Below are 20,273 nucleotides of genomic sequence, written 5' to 3'. Positions count from 1 at the left end.
CATAAGACACAGGAAAAATGTGAATGGGGATTTTTTTTTTTCTTCCGTGGAATCCCAGTGAAAACAAAACACTCCTGATGTCAGGACATGAACATGACTAACTCTACACACTCAAACACCTTTGGTTTTCTGTCTGTTACCTACATACACTGATCAATCAAACATACAGCTGAACAATAAAATTAACTAAATTCTTAACTAAAGCCTACGATACCAAACCAGATGTTTCCACTACAAGAGTCTGGCTCTGAACAGTGGAGCACAAGGAGCAGCTGCACCCTCACGTTCATTTCCTCACTATTTACATAAGTAAATATAATCAGTAACACAATAACAGCTCTGAACAGAGTTGAACAGTTATTGTTTTCACGTTGGTTCATCATCCTCCCTTAAACAGAACCAAGATGCACAAAACGTAATGTCACTTTTTTCAGTGCATGGACTGAAACAGCAGGGCAACAGCTGCCATAGCAGTGTACAACCAATACAGTTTGATGCACAGTTGTAGTAATCACAGTTATAGTCCACAAAAATGTTAGTAATCACCTAATTAAACCCAGACAAATCCCTTTGGGACCAGAGCCCCAGGTTACGAACTGTTGCTAATCACGTACTTGAAGCCAAACTTCCAAACTGAGTCTAATGTTAGCACATGGGCAGAAGGTTATGTATATAATACATAAAGGAACATGTGACACTGCTCATTGTCCGCTGTGAAACTATAGTCATCCTGACTCTGGGTTTGAACAGGATACACAGTTTTATAATACTTCTGAGGTCATGTTTGCTGGGCGCCTGAATGGTATATAAACTGCTGCTATTTATAACTATGATAGCGTTTATGGGCGCTAAGGGTGGGGTTGTTAAAAGTAACTGTATTCATTTGGTGTTTTAAATAGTTATGTTTTATTTACATCGATGCACATCACATCCCTGTATCACCTCCTGACTGGGGTCTTTAACTCCAGAAGAAGCCAAAGGATATACAAAGGAGTCAAATATGAATAATCAGATGATAATAAACATGTAACATGCAAACAAATCGTGATGGCAGCAAATAAGACGACAACGCTTCACAAAGAAACAGTAGATCTGAGAAGAAACAGAAGCTCTAACAAGTACGAAAGTGTTTGATTCTTCCACATCAGCCATTGACCTAAAAAGCCACACCGATTACTAGAACATCACTTCCTTACTTTTCTCTGTAATTGAACTCAGCAAATAACAATAGGTTTTACACCGCAGATTATATGCAGTAGTAATATTTCTAAAAACCTAAACCTGAGGATAAACCTATGGTCTTATTTTGACCGTGGTGTGTCCAAACATTTGTACACAGGAGAAGACTGGCTGGATCAGCGAGGAGTTGGAGCAGATGCTCATTCTGACTCCTGCTTCCTGAACATAGAAAAGTGAAAGCAAAGCTACAGAGATCCTGTGATTAAATGTAAATAGGGACTGGGTTATTGGATCACGCAGCTTCGTTTGTGGTTTCAGGGGGAAAAAAAAAGCCCATAAACATGAAAGAAAGAAACAAAAACACTTGCTCCAATGGGTCACTTCTGTGGGTTTGGGTTTATTTCTCGTTTATGATGAATTCACCTTTTGGCCGAACAAAGTTCTGTTTCATAATAAAGGACAGTGAAGCGAGGGTAAACACCGTCACACAGTTGTGTAAAAGATGCCAAAAAGATAGTATTATCTCCTCTGTGTGACCGTGGTGTTACTGATTACTCTACAACGTGTTAGACAAGTCAGGTCCAGTCCAAACTCCTGCACAATTTAAAACTGTGAAAGAACTAAGATAGAAATAAATAAATCACTAAAATGAAAACATTTAAAGGTATTTCCTGGACTTGGAACGAAGAGCTATACAACCATTTAAGAGGAAAGATGCTGAGAATATACGACCTATTAATACCCCAGCTGTTAAAAGCATCATCAGTGGATGACATCCTCACGTAGAGTGGTTTTGGGGCCACTGCAGAGAACGTTGCCAACAGAAACGTTCTCAGGATCTTAAAACCAATGCATTTGAACATGGGTTGAAAAGACTAAAGACATAAGTTAGAGAACAGCATCATTAGGTCTTTAAAAAGCATTAATAGAATCTTAAAATCCATCTTATATTTGACTGGTGACCGGTGAATGAGGCCAAAACAGGTGTGTGATGCTTTCGTTTTTTCTGGTTCCTGTGAAAATCTTAGCCGCCACATTCTGGACCAATTGCAAGCGTCACATTGTTTAAGAGAGAAAACGTTACTCAACCTCTGCACAGGACAGTCTTTATTGGATGAATAACAAGATTTCACTCATTCATCAGAGTTGTGTTTGTTCAAATCACAAGCTAATTACACTGTTTCGATCATTGATTCTCTGTAATGAAGCTTTCTCTATTTTGAGAGCATGTGAAACTGAGTTTAACTAAATAACGAAAACTTTAATTTGCACGGAATAATCCGAAATATCAACATTATCATTAATAGTCATAACAATAACAACAGAAGCAGACAATAACACTAATTAGTGCACTGATTAATAACGTTAAACAGTGGATGCGATGGTTTTTTCATGTGTTTCATGTGCACTGTTATAAACACACACTACACCTCCTCCATGTTTCATTTAAAGACATATTACACTGTGCTTTTAATTTAGAAACTGACTCCGCCCCAAAGCTCCACCTTAAACAGTGGTTGGAGCAACAGCCTTTCATTACTTTAGGAACGCAATCACACACCTCTATCACATAAATCTACTGTCTTACAACCAATCAGAAATCTCTGTTTAGTCCACACTATTTTTAACAATAAAAATTACAAAGCACAGCTACTGGCTCAAAAGCTTCTGAATTTCATCTCCATACTGTGTCACTACTGAGCCTTTCACGGAAAAGAGGGTGTGTTTTATGGCAATGGGAGGCAATGGGTTAAGGCACTAAAACTGATTCATCAACTGCGCTCAAACGTTCGCTTGTTTCCACATCGCACATCGTGGGAGGAAACTGGAGCACCCAGAGGAAACCCACGCAGACACAGGGAGAACACACCACACTCCTCACAGACAGTCACCCGGAGGAAACCCACGCAGACACAGGGAGAACACGCCACACTCCTCACAGACAGTGACCCAGAGGAAACCCACGCAGACACAGGGAGAACACACCACACTCCTCACAGACAGTCACCCGGAGTGGGACTCGAACCCACAACCTCCAGGTCCCTGGAGCTGTGACAGAGTCACTACCTGCAAAACTGATAAAGGTTATTTAACATATTATATTTTATAATTTGATATAAAAGAGAATAAATAGATATAGAGTAAAGGGTGCAGCTGGTATTATTAGATTATTCACCAAATGATGACACAAGCTTCCTTTGAACCATGACAATGGCCGGAAATGTCCTTAAAAGCTGCACACAACATACACACACAAAGCCTGCTGGGAGTTATGAAATAGTTACAAAATGCTTTGATAAACCACACAGTCATAGCACGATGATTAGTCTTTGAGGTTCAGAACTGGAGCAGATCTCAGAGAGTCCTCCAGAGAAAGTCCATAGAAGGGAATGCTATTAACACAGAGGTCTATTAGTCACTGCACTGTTGGGGAGTGAGGAGGACTTTCATAGTTTGGGAACTTTAGGAAACATTGATGTTGATAAGGATCATTAAACTCTCCTCAAATCAGAGGAACAGGGGCTCAGTCCAGGAGGACACACTCAGAACAGCACTGTACGGCTCACACACACACACACACACACACAGTGGAAATGTGTGGAAGAGTTACTCACCTCTGGATGGACAACTGGACTGATCATCCAGCGAGGCTCCAAGAGGAGTCCTGCAGAAAACACAACACCACAGTTACCACAACACACATGAATACAACAGCACCGTCCCCACAAAACATCAACACACACAAACACTGACCTACAACACTCTCACATACACACAGTGTCCCACAACAGACAGCCTCACAACAATATTAATACACGCTGAGACTGTGCCCTGTAAAACACTAATACACACACACAGCTCCACGAAACACACATTACCTATAGGTTTAACCCATAAAAATGGGCAATAAAACGCTAATATGCAGTAACACAAGTACACACACACTTGTGTACATGACACACACCACTTTATATCATATCAAACAGTCCCCACGAAACACACATACTAATATAAAAATCACACATACACACACAGTCCTCACAAAACTACATACAAATCACACACACACAGTCCCCACAAAACACCACCATTCTACATACAAATCACACACACAGTCCCTACAAAACACCATCACAATATACACTACCCCACGCTCAGTGTCCCCACAAAACATCACCAGGCCCTATATCCACAAAATGCACAACTTCACAGTCCCTACAACACACACACACAACTCACAAAATAATAAAAACACAAATACTGCACCCACTAACAACCATCCTACAAACCAATCCCATCACATCATACATCACACCGACTCCCCACAGAACATCCCTCACACAACTCCCACTACGCACTAATACACGTCCCACTAACTCACAGCTGCTCCATTTCCCCCGTCCGGCACATAAACCCCCGCCGCAGTGCAGTGTCCTTTAAAACTGAACGTAAAACCAGCGCATACCTGCACTTCACATCATCATAAAACACCATATTGAACATTATAATGAGATTTTAAACTTAACCTCGGGCTTAACGACGTGACCAGCACATCCTCAAGCACTGACACGCTAACCCACACCCATAAACACACACACACACACACACACACACACACACACACAGTGAGGAAACACACTGCAAACTGTATCATACATAAATGCATTTTTAACATAGCTCAATGTTGACACTCTCTCAGGTGTGTGTACACTTACAGAACGCTGCTGTCAGTTTCTGCTGAAACTTTCATCCACACACACCTGGGTCCTACACCACACACACACACTCCAAGGCTAAGAGCAGCTCCTGGTGTAGTGCATGTTACACAACCCCAAGGCCGGTGTAACTCCGGACAAGGATGAAACTCCAGCGCAGAGACGGAGAGAGAGAGAGACAGCTGCAGGTCCAGTGTCCACAGCAGTGGGACACCGAGTGTCTGTTACGTTTTCACTGATAAGACGGAGTCTCAGGGGCCAGGTAGCGATAGCAGAGGAATGTTTTATTGACTCAGTGTGTGCCACAGAGCCTCAGACTCCAGCCCCCACCTGCTCACCGTATGTTTGTCCAGATCACATGAGCCCGGAGGCACAGTTTACACCACTCCACAATATTTGACTAAACAATCGTTTCTAAAAAACGTAACGCCAAAAACACACAACGCGGCTGTTATGATCCAGCGCTTAAAGAAACAACCCCATGCATTTATTTGGACGTTTGCGTCTTTTGTGATTGGATATCCATCAATAAGCCGCAAGATTAAATGATCATCTGGTTTCAGCGCGACCTGACCGGGCCCTGCACATGAGCTGAGAGGTCAGCAGGAGTCCGCAGCCGCACACGCAGCCAGTGTGTGAGACATGCTGAGACTGTGTCCTGTAAAACACTAATACACACAGACAGCTCCACGAAACACACTTATCACCTATCAGTTTAACCCATAAAAATGGGCAATAAAACTCTAATCTGCAGTAACACACGTACACACACAGTGCTGTACATGACACACTAACACACAGAACTTTATATCGTATCAAACAGTCCCCACAAAACACTCCCACATGCACAAACATACCATAAAACACCACCATTTTACATACAAATCTCACACACAGTCCCCACAAAACACCACAATACTACATACAAATCACACACACAGTCCCCACAATACACCACAATACTACATACAAATCTCACGCACAGTCCCCACAAAACACCACAATACTACATACAAATCTCACACACAGTCCCCACAATACACCATCATTCTACATACAAATCTCACACACAGTCCCCACAATACACCATCATTCTACATACAAATCTCACGCACAGTCCCCACAAAACACCACAATACTACATACAAATCTCACACACAGTCCCCACAAAACACCACAATACTACATACAAATCTCACACACAGTCCCCACAATACACCATCATTCTACATACAAATCTCACACACAGTCCCCACAATACACCATCATTCTACATACAAATCTCACACACAGTCCCCACAATACACCATCATTCTACATACAAATCTCACGCACAGTCCCCACAAAACACCACAATACTACATACAAATCTCACACACAGTCCCCACAAAACACCACAATACTACATACAAATCGCACATACACACAATCCCCACCACCATTCTACATACAAATCTCACGCACAGTCCCCACAAAACACCACAATACTACATACAAATCACACACACAGTCCCCAAAAAACACCACCATTCTACATACAAATCACACACAGTCCCCACAAAACACCACCATTCTACATACAAATCTCACACACAGTCCCCACAAAACACCACAATACTACATACAAATCACGCAGTCCCCACAAAACACCACAATACTACATACAAATCACACACACACACAATCCCCACAAAACACCACCATTCTACATACAAATCTCACGCACAGTTCCCACAAAACACCACAATACTACATACAAATCTTGCAGTCCCCACAAAACTACATACAAATCTCACACACAGTCCCCACAAATCACCACAATACTACATACAAATCTCACACACAGTCCCCACAAATCACCACAATACTACATATAAATCACACAGTCCCCACAAAACTACATACATATCACAGATACACACACTGTTCCCACAAAACTACATACAAATCTCACACACAGTCCCCACAAATCACCACAATACTACATACAAATCTCACACACAGTCTCCACAAATCACCACAATACTACATATAAATCACACAGTCCCCACAAAACTACATACATATCACAGATACACACACTGTCCCCACAAAACACCACCAAACTACATACAAATCACACTTACACACAGTCCCCACAAAACACCACAATACTACATACAAATCACACACAAAGTCCCCACACTGCTGTTTAATGAGGCTACGAGGGTAAAATCTGCACTGAACATGTACTTTATTCTAGTCATTTTTGCTTTAACAATGATGCACACTGTAGCACTGATGATCTGTGATCTAGAGAGCTATGACTTAAAGTGTACGGGAGGATGTGCAGTTCTTATACACACACACACACACAGTACTCCGTTTTATTTAAGGATCTTGAGAATCTGCAGGTTCACAATAACCCATAGGAAAAGTATAGAAAGATAAGTGTGTATTGTTATGACAGATCCATCACAATTGCAATGAGGAGAATATAATATCTCTTTAAAAAGATGTTTCCTGGAACCAGTCTCTCATGAATATGGATGCTCAGCTCTACCCCTGTGTTAAAACCCCAACCAAAAAACTCCTCCCACACACTGGTCACATGGACATTAACATTATCCACTGAATGTAGATCAGTCCTAAGTTTATCCTGTTTACATCAAATGTTGTCTTCCCCATTAAATCTCATAGAAATTTAATTATAGCTCTTTAAATTATATAATAAATGAACTATAATTACAGGGACACAGCGTGCCCTGACTCATAAATACTGTCGTACGTCTCAGTAAACAGATAAACCTGATTCGTTTGGTAGGGAACGCTGTTTATAACCCGTTCTACGTTAGACAGATACATTCTCTGGGGAATCTGAGGTTTCTAGGTCAGTGTTTTAGTAAATTAAGCCACGGTAAGCTTTGTTTTGACCCACATGATATGCCCCAATAGCACAATAATAATCTAGAACTACTGTAAAAGGGCAAGGGCTTAAATAATCACACCTGAGAGATCAGTGCGAGCTGAAACATGAGCCGCCTGTGAACAGGAGCCTGTGAAGTGTTTGCTATACGTTGTGTAATAACCCTGCTTTATGAGCTCAGAGCAGACCCTACACTGCCGTCGTGCTCAGGTCCGTCACACACTGCTGTTAGATGCTTCTGCTTCAGTCCCCTCTCACAGCTGAGGAGCAACAGCGACTGAAGCTTTTCCAAGGACAGCTTTAGAGATGTGATGCCTCTGGATTTTATAAACTGTTCTTTAACTGTTCTTCTGGGGAAGCCTAGATTTTCAACACGGGAATTCAACGTAGTGGTAGACAGAAGCGGTCCAGAAGTGGTGAACGGAACCAGACGCTTTAAGATGGATGGACTCAGTACAAACATAGTGCATCTCCTGTTCTATTTGCAGAATGGACAAACCATCGTGTCCCCATCTTCACAGCCACATCTGGGTTATTAACTGGTGCCTTTCCAACTCGACGCCACTCTCTGTTTGGTCACTACTTTGTTTTTCACTACCTCGGCTCCCCCCTGAAATGTAGCTGGTAACGTCACAAAACCCCGTCTCTAAGGGGAACAGTGGGCTTTGGAAACCACAACAACGGCGGCGGTAACGTTAAGCGGTGTTTACTCATGGTGTATTGGCGAGTTGTTGTTGTTTGGGACTGAACACAGCTCCGTCATCAGTTCAGACAGATCAGTAGAGTTTGTTCCTTCCTTGTTGCAGCGTCCAGCTCTCACCGGATTCTTTCGTCTAAGAGCTTTGGCAGCATGTGGGTTTAGTTGTCATCGAAATGGTGAGACAGGGTGGAGCATTGTATTGCGACGATTATTAGCTCTGCGTCATAAACCCCCTGCCAGCGCCGGACTGGGTCAATTGACCTTACTCAGGTCACACACAAATTCACAGCTACTGTATCTACAAGAATATGACTAGTGTTTAATTACCCACTCTTTAATTACCAGCTCATTCTTTACTTAATTGGAAATGTATATTTGCATACGAGCGGCATTGTGATGCAACAGGTAGCATCCAGGAACTGTCCTTCTTCCTCTATTTAGACTGCGCTAAACACAAACGTGTCCGCTTTATTGAGTGCGTGAGTGTTTTTCATTTATTTATTTTTACACGCTACATCACTGCAAAAAGACACAATGTGCTTTACATACACTGAGTTTTTGCAAACGATGAAATTGTGCTAAAAACCTGAATGGAAAAGGACAAAAATTTGAAAAACATCTAAATATCACAACTTTCTTTTCCCGTCAAAGGTGGAAAAGGTGGAATGTGGAAATGTGAAACAGCGAAGGAAATGAGGAGGGGGTGGGGGTTGTTCTGAATTATGTTTCGGCTGGTTGCCTCACTCAAATCTCTTCATCTCTCTGATCACAGAGCCGTCACGTGATGTTTAATCACAAAAGTGAAGTGGATGGAAACACGACTCATTTTGCTTTTTTTTTCTGCTGATACTTCTTTATTGTGCATCATATTTGCAACACATTTGGATGGAAAGCCTTGTGTTTTCACAAGCCGTACTCTGCAGTGATGGAGCTCAGCAGCAGCAGAGTTCACAGATCCACTGCTCCTCAGCGCAACACTGGGCAGAGTGACTCTAAACTGCAACGGCTCATAACTTAAGTCTGTCTGTGTTTACACCAAGTGTGACCCACAGCTGCCAAACTCAGGGCGTGTCTCCAAGCTTTGGAACGTTAGGTAAAACATGTCCAGCACACCTTTGAAAAGACAGCTATGAAAAATGATTGTGAATTATCTGCTTTCCCACCCAAGGGAGACACGCCGGTGATAAATATTCACAGCGCATTAGCACAGAGCTGGCTTCCTGCAAACACCACACTGGCAGGGGCTTTAATTAAAAGGCAACATTTCAAGAGACGACAAAATGTTCCCAAACTTCCGAAAACAGCGAGATGCCTTCGGTGAACAGGAAATCTCGGCTCAGTCTGTTCAAGAGAACTGTTAAGCCTCTCTCATCTCAGGCTGAAATTTACAACGTGTCAGTGACAAGCACTCAGTGCCACCCAGAAAAAGAGAGGAGGAAAGAAGAAAGAGAAAACAGGGGGCTGGGGTCAAAAAACAAAAACAAGACCGCATTGTTCACCACAAACACAGGCATTCAACTCACGTCGGACACTGTGTGCATTTAAATGTGAGAGTTACGTAAGTGTTCCTACCTGCACTCTTGCAGCCAGCTCGCTATTTTGTTAGGGATTGGTCCTAAAACACAGCAAAAACATGAGAGTTTTAACAAAAAAAAACAACAACACAAACACGTGTAAAGGAAGTGTACAGAGCAAGGATTAAACAACCCACAGCATCCTGTCAGAATTCACACAGAAGATGAAGAAAGACAAAAGAGATCTGTATGAACGTTAACCCTTAGAGGTCACAGGTATCACTGGTAATAACAAAAAACCTCCATCACATGCTGTTGAGTGCTTTAGCAACTTCCAGTGCCCACCGCATTTGTGTTTGGAAGTGGAAAAAGATATTTACACAGATCACTTTAATCGCGCCTGAGGGGAATTTACATGTAACAGCAGCTCCGTGTAGAAAAACCTAAGAGCAAATTAAACATACGTGAACCTACACTGTTTGCTTAAACACGGCCAAATCGAAGTAAACAAAATAATCATTTTAACTGAACTCACGTGAAGTAAACGTACTTAAACTAAACATGAACAAATTATTTATGCATTGGACCAAATATACTGTTTTTATTACGATTTAAAAGCTGCTGTTGTACAAAAGTAAAACTGTTATATTACGGTACTTTTACTGTAAGCTGCAGTTGGGGGGGTGAGGCAAAAATATGCAATCACGAAATATGGACATTTGTTGTCCTGAGGTTATTTCAGTTGGAAAACCATCAAAATGAAGATCTGCAGTCCACCAACCCACACAATGTGAAACAAGACCAAGCAGTCAGTTCTCTGTGTGCTGCCTGAGTCAGAAAACATGGGATAAAATGAGTCGTTCTGATTCTGCTCCGTGTCTGACATCAAGTGTAGAGACTTTAGAATGGCCTTGCCCCCTCGTCTGAGTCTGTCCAATCACAGCGCTGTTTTTGTGAGAGCGCAAAAGACGATCTTAAACGCAACAAAACAGACACAACGAGCGCGGAGAAATAAAAAACAGAACAGAGCGAAAACGGCTAAAAACCAGAGGTTCTGCTTCTCACTGCTGTGCGCTCGGGGTCGGGGTGAACAGCGAGCGGCTCATTATTGTTTAAAGGAAAAGGCGCTCTGAGCAGGGCTGTTCAGACGGAGGGAGAACGCTGCTGTGGGGTTTTCAACTAAAGCAGGTCACAGATACTTCATTAAGAGCAAGAATTGGGTTCAGGAGAAGGCTCAGAATATGTGCCCTTTAAATATCAAATCAGAAACCTCAAACACAACAACTGCCATCCATCCAGTTAAATTAATAAACTTATTTGTGGATTGAAAGAGATATAAAGATGGTACAGTACCTGTCTCAGCTGGACTGGGCTTGTCGCTGGTGCTCTGTGTGGGCAGTAGCTCCTCTGGACTCTTCTCTGACTCTTGGCTTGGAGCAAAGGAGTCTCGACTTTGAGCCCAGGCCATTCTCTTCATACTCGCCGGCTTGAGGGAGTGATCCCTCCCCCTGGGAGAAAACTCACACTCCTCCATCCTGCCGACAAACTACAGCAGGGTAACCATCACCTGAGAGAGAGAGAGAGAGAGAGAGAGAGAGAGAGAAATTTAGACTCACACTCCCAATCAAATATGCAATTGAACCTTTCACCAGTTACTCACATGTAATTTCTGTGCTGTATCTTTAACCAAGCACAGACTTTTCTTTAAGAATTTAAATGCATTTATTTAAATGAGCCTACAGGCCCCAACCCTAGGCGGTGGAACTATGTTCTCTGGGATGAACTTCATACTGATGACCAGGGGTCCAAAATGTTTGGACATATAGTTAATACATTAATCATCATCAACATAATCCTCCCTCATCAAACCAGAGAAACTGAGGAGACATTAAGAAGAGCACAGAGTTACAGGGTCAAGGCTCAGCAGCTGGACTTATCCAGAATAAACCTGTTTAAAAGTGAAATCACAGAAAACATACACCACTTACTGCCCCCTGCCCCCTGAAAATGCAGAACAGCATTCATAATAAAGAGCATGATGTACCAATTTGGTGCAGGCATTTGTCCTGGAGCTTTCACATAATCACACAAGATGCAACAAGCTTCAGACTCGCAGGACTTCGCCTTGACTTTATTCAGATGTGTCAGTCAGCTACACCCAAATACAATCAGCTATATCTCATCTTCTGCTTCAGGTAACATGATTTAGGCAGGACTTCAAGTTTTATTCACATTCACCCCACTGACACGCTGGAATCAAGTTGACTCAAAGCCCTGTCTTTTCTTCAGTGCGTCATTACAAGAAAGGAAACAGCAGCAGGACTTACCTCAGATCACAGAATTCCCGAAGAAGGTGTAAAACACAGCACACTGAGCAAACATGAAACGCCATACGGCATGACTGCTGCTGTCTAATGCGCTCAGAGAGACGGAGAGATGCAGAAAAGAGGTGGAGAGTGAGGAGAGGGGGTGGAATGAAGAGATGAAGGGAGCGCTAGGAGTCAGAAAACGAGTAGAGCAGGAAACGTCTGTTTAGCTGAAAGATTACAAGCTGGTGCCGAGTCATTTCCTGTTTTTAGATCGGACACTTTTCTCTCCAAGGCCTGGACAGAGGGATGGATTTATCATTCAACTGCAGGCTCTCTGTCCTCACGGGACCTGGGCTATTAATAGGATGTGTCTATTTTGAGTGCAATTTTCATAAATAAGCAGGAAGTCGTGCTAATTCTTTTCCCTCGGAAAACAGCACTGTGCGGGCGAAGAAGGAGCGGAGGGTTGGGGACACTGGTAGAACATGACAGACACAGACTAAAGGCAAACTTCTACAAACACAAGGTCTGTCTGAGGGCCCCTGCTCAGAGCAGAGTCGCCTGTAAAGTGTGAAATGAAATGAATTTGAGATGAACAGTGAGGGCAGTGTCACTGACACACAGCTCCAGGGTCTGTGTCGGTTTGATCCCAGCCTCGGGTCACTGTCTGAGGAGTGTGCCATCTGACACACACACAGCTAACCCCATCTCACTGCCTTGTCTTTCTGCACATTTCCAACCTGATGCTTGCTAATGTCCACTGTGAGATATTATTTACTGTATATTCACACCTTCCATTTGCGCACAGTAAAATGTCTGTACTACTGTATGTAAATAGGGTATCCCTTACCATGTTCTGGCTGTGACTGCTTTGTTTATTCATAGTCCATCATATCTCATTGTGTACCAGTCAATGTTAAACTTCGTGTGATTACAGATGGAGTCTGGTGCTATCTGAGACTCCCCACCCCACCCACCACCACTTTTTTTTTCCTGAACCCTGCTGAATGATCTATTTGTGTAAAAATGTGGGAACACTGTCTTCTGAGATCCAAATCTGAGATTATTTATAAACTAATTTTATGTTCTTATGTTCATTTTGTTTTACTGGCTTTAAATGGGCTAATGGTGATTGGACCCCAGTGATTGCCATTTGTCATTTTATTGTTAATTAATCAGTTTGAGTACATCGTTTCAGAATCAGTTTCAGACACAAGTAAAAGGAGCTACCTTCCTTTCTCCACAAACTGACCTTTTCTTTAAAAGTATTAATCAGGTGACACAGTTCACTCACAAAATTTGATGTGCTTTTCAGTCACGTTATTTTCATTTTTATGGACATGTAAACAAGGGCATGCTTTAAATTTGAGAAGGTGCTGAATTGGCCAAGATTAAATGATGAAATTGTGTAGCTATTGTATATACAGAGCTCCTACAGTTTCTACACCCCTCAGTGTCACTGCTGGACGGAGAACATCCAGCCGACAGCATCCTGTGTCACTGATGAAGGACTAGAGGACGACCGACACACACTGTGCAGCGACAGATGAGCTACTGTCTCTGACTCTACATCTACAAGGTGGACCAACGAGGGAGGAGTGTCTCAGAGTGGACAGAGAGCGGACACAGGGTTTAAAAACTCCAGCAGCACTGCTGTGTCTGATCCACTCGCACTAACTCAACACCACGTCAGTGTCACTGCAGCACTGAGAATGATCCACCACCCACATGAGCGTAGTGAAATATACGGTCATTAGAGCTGATAAAATGCAGAGTGAGTGTAGATACAAGAAGGTATTTATTTATTTTATTTAAATGTGTGTGTATGTGTGTGTCAGATGCAATGACAGATGCATTCCAAGCCAGATTTTGTGCTCTGAATGGTTCAGAGAAGCTGGCAAACACATGCAGAGCAACATCTGTTTGTGCAGCAAACAGCAAGAACCACGTCAGAGCTTTTGTTTCCAGGACTCTTATCTCTGAACGGCGCTTTGGGTAATCTACACTCCACTTGGGAAAATCAGAACTGGAGCCAAGCGGGTCATTTATCCTGATACAGAGGGAAAACCATGACTTGGGGGAGAAAAGGGAGTGAAACATGATGGACACTGACTGCTCAAAGTGTCTCTAGGCCTCTTCTCGGTTAGATGTGTGTGTTACAGTCCTGCTTCATCAAAGTTTAATCCACTTTAGAGCCCTGTCAATTCAGCTATTTATAACAACCTGAACACACAGGAGAGGAAAAGGATACTGCTACAAAAGAGAGAGTTTCCTGAGCTTTAATTCACTAAAATATCAGCCAAAGGCCAAAGGAGGTGTGAAAACAAGGGCACCGACTCCTGTTCACATCAATGCAGCCATGGAGAATGTGTAACGGCTTATTTTCACACACAGTAATGAGTTCAGAGCTGAGAAAGTGGAACATTCTGGAATAAATTACAACAGAGCAAAAAAAAAAAGGTTTTAAATAAATAAAATAAATAAAGATAACATAGCTTTAATGTTTGGACATCACATGTGAAACACTACACCAGCATTTCTCACCCTTTAAAAGTACACAAAATCTAATCTAAAATATACACTGCATCCATCTGATAGAAAACAGTCAGACACCAGCGAGCTGTAATTCACAGGAGTCTCTGTAACTCGGCTCACTGCTCTCAGTCAAACTTCTACTTTTAGTCTGTACCTCTACCTTCAGTCCTTGAGTTTAACTTCTTTTATTCATTAGAGCTGAATTCCTCAAAGTGTGGGGAATCGGAAGAACTGAGCATTTTTATCTTTATTAATGACTTCCTGTTTTGTCAATAAAGCTTACTCAGTAAAAAACACCCACTCACAACAGATTCATTAATAGCCCTTAAACAGACTAAAAGAACATTAGAGACCAAAAAAAAAACACAGCTTGCCTGGAACCAAAATATGTTATTTTTTCCACAAACATTTATTTTGAAAATGCGCCACTGAGATTACCATGTTTTGGCTGTGTTTCAGACACCGTGGGTCTTCTTTCAGCATTCGTTAAGGCTCCTGCTCAAATATAAAGCTGCTTCAATCATCAGCTTCACCGCCAGAGTCTGGTTTATAAAGTTAGTGTTGACCAGCTCTGGGCTGAGGTCAGTAACGTGAGCGCAGATAACAGACAGATAATTACAGTTCTGAAATCAGCTTGTTTATAACTGTTAGGGAAACAGAGGAGGATCTGAGAGTTAGTGAACGTTAATATCAGCTGTGTTCAGGTCGTGAGAAAGAGCTCTAAACATGCAGCAATTTAATGTTAGTCTCTGGCCTTGTTCCAAATTGCACACTGCTGCTCTCAATAGTGTGAAAATATATAAGTTCCACAGTGTGTTGTTTGGGATACAGCCTCAGTCTCTAACGTTAATGTTAATCAAATGCTGTTGCACATCATTTTAAATGCAGTATTTTACTGCCTTATCTACAGGAATTTAAATATTAGGCTAATTTTCTGTAGTTTTGAATGTTATTGTTGTAGCTGGAGTTATAATGTTAATCTACTGATGTAGAGACAGACGATGTTACTTCAATAAATTTGAGAACTGTAAACTTGTATGTGTATTTTATTACCATATTTTTTGGGGTGATATGGGACAGGGGTCACAGAAATTCTCCTTCGTCTGAGATTGGGAATGATATTAAAAAGTTTGAGAACCACTGGTCTACATTTGTCAATATGTTAAGCAGCTTCTGACAAGCACAAGTCTTCAAACTAATTGCCCACTGCATAAATTATGTAATTATGTAAACAGTTTTACAAGCTCCACAATTAGACTGTAAGACAGGAACGCAGACAGTGCAAAAGTGTATAGTCGTATTGTGTGGATGTTTGTTACTTTCTTCAATTTCGGACTGATATCTAAAGTGGAAGTTCAGGTGCATTTTCCGCTGTCGCGCAGAGCAAGAAAACAGAGGTCCAACTTTAAACATCAGACTAAACTCTGTATCGGTTGATATAAATTCTTCAAAGACTCAGGACTTCACCGTCCTTGGTCAGGACATAATATTATGTTTTAATGTATCATTTTTAAATTGTTTTAATCACTTTTATCATGTTTTTTTTTACTCTTTTCATGTATTGCCTTTTATTGTCTTTTTATTATTGTTTTAATGGACTTATGATTTTTACTCTTGCTATTAATATAAATGTTTTGGTTTTTTTTCTTGAAAAATGAAAAGTGCTCTATAAATAAACTTGCCTTGCCTTAATTTTGAATTCTTTTTCTTTAATAAATAAACAATTTATTTTTAAGCTATAATTGATAATTGTGTACACACACACAAACAAACACACACACACACGAGATCTTACATGATCCCTCTCCAGAGTGTACAGCTGCTCTTCACATTTGAGGCATTTTCTATTTTCCCCTCAACAATAAAATACAAAAACATCCGCATGTGGACGATGAGTTAAAGCTCCGAGGGCACATCCAGCTCAGAGTGGATCAGGAAGAAATTCAGCCGCTTCTTTCAGCTCTGACCTGAGAGCTGGGATAGCAGCAAACAATGATAAAAGAATCCAGAAATCAGTGCTAAAGCCGATGGTTAACCCCAGTATTAATCTGCAGTTTATCAGCAAGCACTGTTTCTGTCAGACTGAAGTAATCAGAAATACCTCAGCCACAGCTCAGTGTGTGAACACAGAGGTGTCCGCATACCTCTGACCACACAGTGCATTTAACCATTCACACTATAGTTCATTCTACCAGTCAGTAAAGCACAGGTTACTAAAACTACAGAGAGCCTCTCTACCTTTGTGTCTGTAACCAGTGTGATTCGCTGGCACAGGTCTGAGCTTTTTATACAAAGTGTCAGTCTGAAAATACTCATACTCCTCGGCTCTGACGTTATAAATATATGTCATCTTCAGCAGAGCAGCCAGATCCACCACAAATTAATTTTTAAAGGCAACTAATCCAGATCCAATAAAGCTTAAGGAAGAACATGTTGTACCAGATACCACAGGCATGGCTGAAAACAGATGATTTTATACCAAAATAACACTCACATCACAGTTCCACTTACATTCTGACATTACTCAAATGTAATGGTTTCTTAAAGGTAACATATTATGAAACATTCACTTGTTCAGTGCTGGTGCTACACGACTCGACTCTTGTTCTGGTCCTGGAACCGGGTTCTTCATTAGTCCCTGCTCAGTTATGGTTCCAGTGGAGCAGAGTAGGTACTATATGGTGACATGTAAACCCTGCAGAGCGCTGATTGGCCAAAGAGACCTGGAAATGCAGAGCTTCAGCACAAACTCGGCAAAGACAGGCACAACAAGTGTGGAGAAATAAGAGCACCGAGTGAAAACTGAGAAAACAAGAACGGAGAAGAAAGAGAACGAAGCGAAAACAGCTAAAAACCCAAGCTTCTGCTCCTCACTGCTGTGCACTCAGGGTCGGGGTGAACAGCGAGTGGCTCGTTATCATTTAAAGGAACAGGGCTGTTTAGACAGGGGGAGAACACTGCTGTGGGGCTTGACCTTTGTGGTGTTTTGACCAAAGCACAGAACTGTGTTCACTTGTTGAAAAAACATATCATAGCACAGAGCTCATTTGGCATTGCATTAAGGGTTTGGGGCTTAGTTTATGAAAATAACTGCATTTCCCCCTAATCGTTCAACCCACGTCCTAGTAAATCAAACCCTCAAGTATGAACACTGCCTGTGCTGTTTGTGCTATCCATTCCACCATGACAAGGCAACCAAAATATTATGAAAACCCCCAGAGTCTGGGAGCCAAAGAGAGAGAACGGCTTTCCTGCATGCCTCCACATCTATTGTTACTCCTTCCCTTCAGAGAAGTATAATTTTTCCTTATGCGATTACTCCGGAAACCACTGTGCAAACATCGGGCCGTCTGCACCAACGAGTCAAAAGTTATTACAGACAAAGCCAACACATAATAAATACAGCAGTGATGTGTCAGATATCAAAGCTCTCTACACTACTACAGCAAACTCAACCTTATCAACTGAACAAAACATCCCACTTCCAGCCGGCCCAACACCTTCCTTTGGGCTAATGCAGTGTCATTAGCATTGTGCTAACAGCATGTTTAAATGATCATACACTTTCTTACGTGAGCGAGCAGGTAGATGCACGTCTGGGTCGTGCTCATGTTGTCAGGGTACGGACGCTACGGCCAGTCAGCTCTGTGCAGACGTCCTGACGGCAATGATGCTGAGGAGGTGCCAACTTTTACTACACAACAGTTGCCATAAAATGACAAAAGAGCAGGAGAAAGTAACACAAATAGCTTTTGTACACAATGTTTTTCAGTAGCCGACCTCACACCACACACACGTACACTATGAAAATTTGTTTGAGTCTATATCGTCACAGCCGGGTGAAAATGATGAACCGACCAATAGAAATGCTCCAAAATTCCTTGGAATTTAAATCTGTTTACACTGACTTCCACTGAAAGTTAAGGCTTTTTCCTTCTCCTGTAAAGCTACTATTTTTGGGAGTTACATGTTTTTAACTGGACAATGACGACACAGTGATGGTCGGTATGTGAACTGTAACCTTTTTCCCCAGACATACTGCAGGTCTGTAAAAATAAAGCAAAACTGCGCATAGGAATGAGCTTTTCAGTCAATCTCTACCGGCCCTCACACCAGACCATGGTCACTTTCCAAGTACTCAAAAAAGTTGAGATTTTGGATGTGGTACTTATTTAATAACAAAATGCCTGGAAAGGGGCAAAATATTTAATCAATTATAAAAATTATAAAAAGCAAGCCGTCTTTTTGACTGAGCATTTCTTGTTTATTGCATGGTCGCATTTAGACGGCTGCAGTAGTCATTGTATCTTTCCTCCACTGAACTTGAAGTGGAAATATTCTCCCACATTTTTTTTTTTTTTTACAAGTGAACACAGTTTGAGGTTTTAATGAAACATCGCTGACCTCCCTTTAATTAAAAAATTGGGTCCTGAACAATGATTGGAGAAGATCTGACAAACAGAGACAACTTTGAAGTCTCTGATATCTACACAAATCAGCACAAAACCAACAGAAAAACTTGTTTTATCCCATGTTTCTGACACTGAAAACTGACTGGGATGTCTTGTTTCGTGGTGTGTGGGTTGGTGGGCACAGGCACTGAACAAGGGATTTTCTCACAACAGGAGTGTGTCTTTACTGCCATCTAGTGGATCACACAATTCAGACATCTTAAGGTTCTTAAATATGAGAACGTACAATGTTAGAAATAAGCTGATTTGTTTAACAAAAATGTACTTTTACTCTGATTTTGCCCATACATTTATCCACAATCATTCCGGTGTGTATTGGGCATGAAGCTAATTGCTAATGTACATGTGTAAACCACTTAACTACACCATCAGACACCAAACAAGTCGTGACTTACTGATTTCATTTAAGGCAATCTTTCAGTCACAAGTGTAAAACATTGCCATTCAGCACATTCCAATAAACAGAGGCGTGTCACTGTCCAGCTGTTACAGCTGACTGCCAAGTCACTCCAGAGGAAGGGGAAACAAGAGGTGAAAGTGTGTGTAACTCTGACAAACACCTGGATGTCAAGGCAGCAGGGAGCATCCGAGTTTTCCCCCACCGCTCTCCAGCTGTTTCTGTTCAGTTAACGGGAATAAACACTGCTCCTATTATTAGCCCAGAGCAGTCACAAATGATTTCTATGGTCCACATCCTTCTCAAAAGCAGGACTATTTTTAAAACTGTTGAGTACACAGAACCCTCCCCAACACACACACACACTGCTACAAGTGCATAAACACAAACACACACACAACGTGACCTCTTTTCTGCAGAAGAGAGGATGAACCAGTTCCCACATCTCGCTCCAGGCTCAAATGCCTTCATCCGTGACTGTGTCCATGCCCTCTCAGTTCAAACAGAGCTCAGGTGTTTCAAACAGCCGCAGAACTCTGGAGTCAG

General features: G+C 41.8%; 1 protein-coding gene across 3 annotated transcripts in view; it reads right to left on the bottom strand.

Moving 5' to 3' along the window:
* The window catches only part of itprid2 (ITPR interacting domain containing 2), a 70,000-nt gene that overhangs the window by 31,026 nt on the left and 18,701 nt on the right, over positions 1–20,273 (bottom strand). For 2 of the 3 annotated variants that reach the window (XM_066686194.1, XM_066686196.1), the window contains exons 2-4: positions 11,368–11,581; positions 10,073–10,115; positions 3,795–3,844 (exon numbers count right to left, since the gene is read on the bottom strand). In XM_066686194.1, coding sequence (XP_066542291.1) covers positions 3,795–3,844; positions 10,073–10,115; positions 11,368–11,548 — 274 coding nt within the window. In that variant the 5' untranslated portion in view covers positions 11,549–11,581. Of the gene's footprint in view, positions 1–3,794; positions 3,845–10,072; positions 10,116–11,367; positions 11,582–12,341; positions 12,473–20,273 lie in introns of those variants that run through there. The other variant, XM_066686195.1, reaches the window with a different exon arrangement.

Source organism: Hoplias malabaricus, chromosome 12 (assembly GCF_029633855.1).
Source record: "Hoplias malabaricus isolate fHopMal1 chromosome 12, fHopMal1.hap1, whole genome shotgun sequence".
Classification (NCBI taxonomy): domain Eukaryota; kingdom Metazoa; phylum Chordata; class Actinopteri; order Characiformes; family Erythrinidae; genus Hoplias; species Hoplias malabaricus.
The sequence above is the reverse complement of the archived record's forward strand: the minus strand, read 5'-3'. Positions and strand labels throughout refer to the sequence as shown.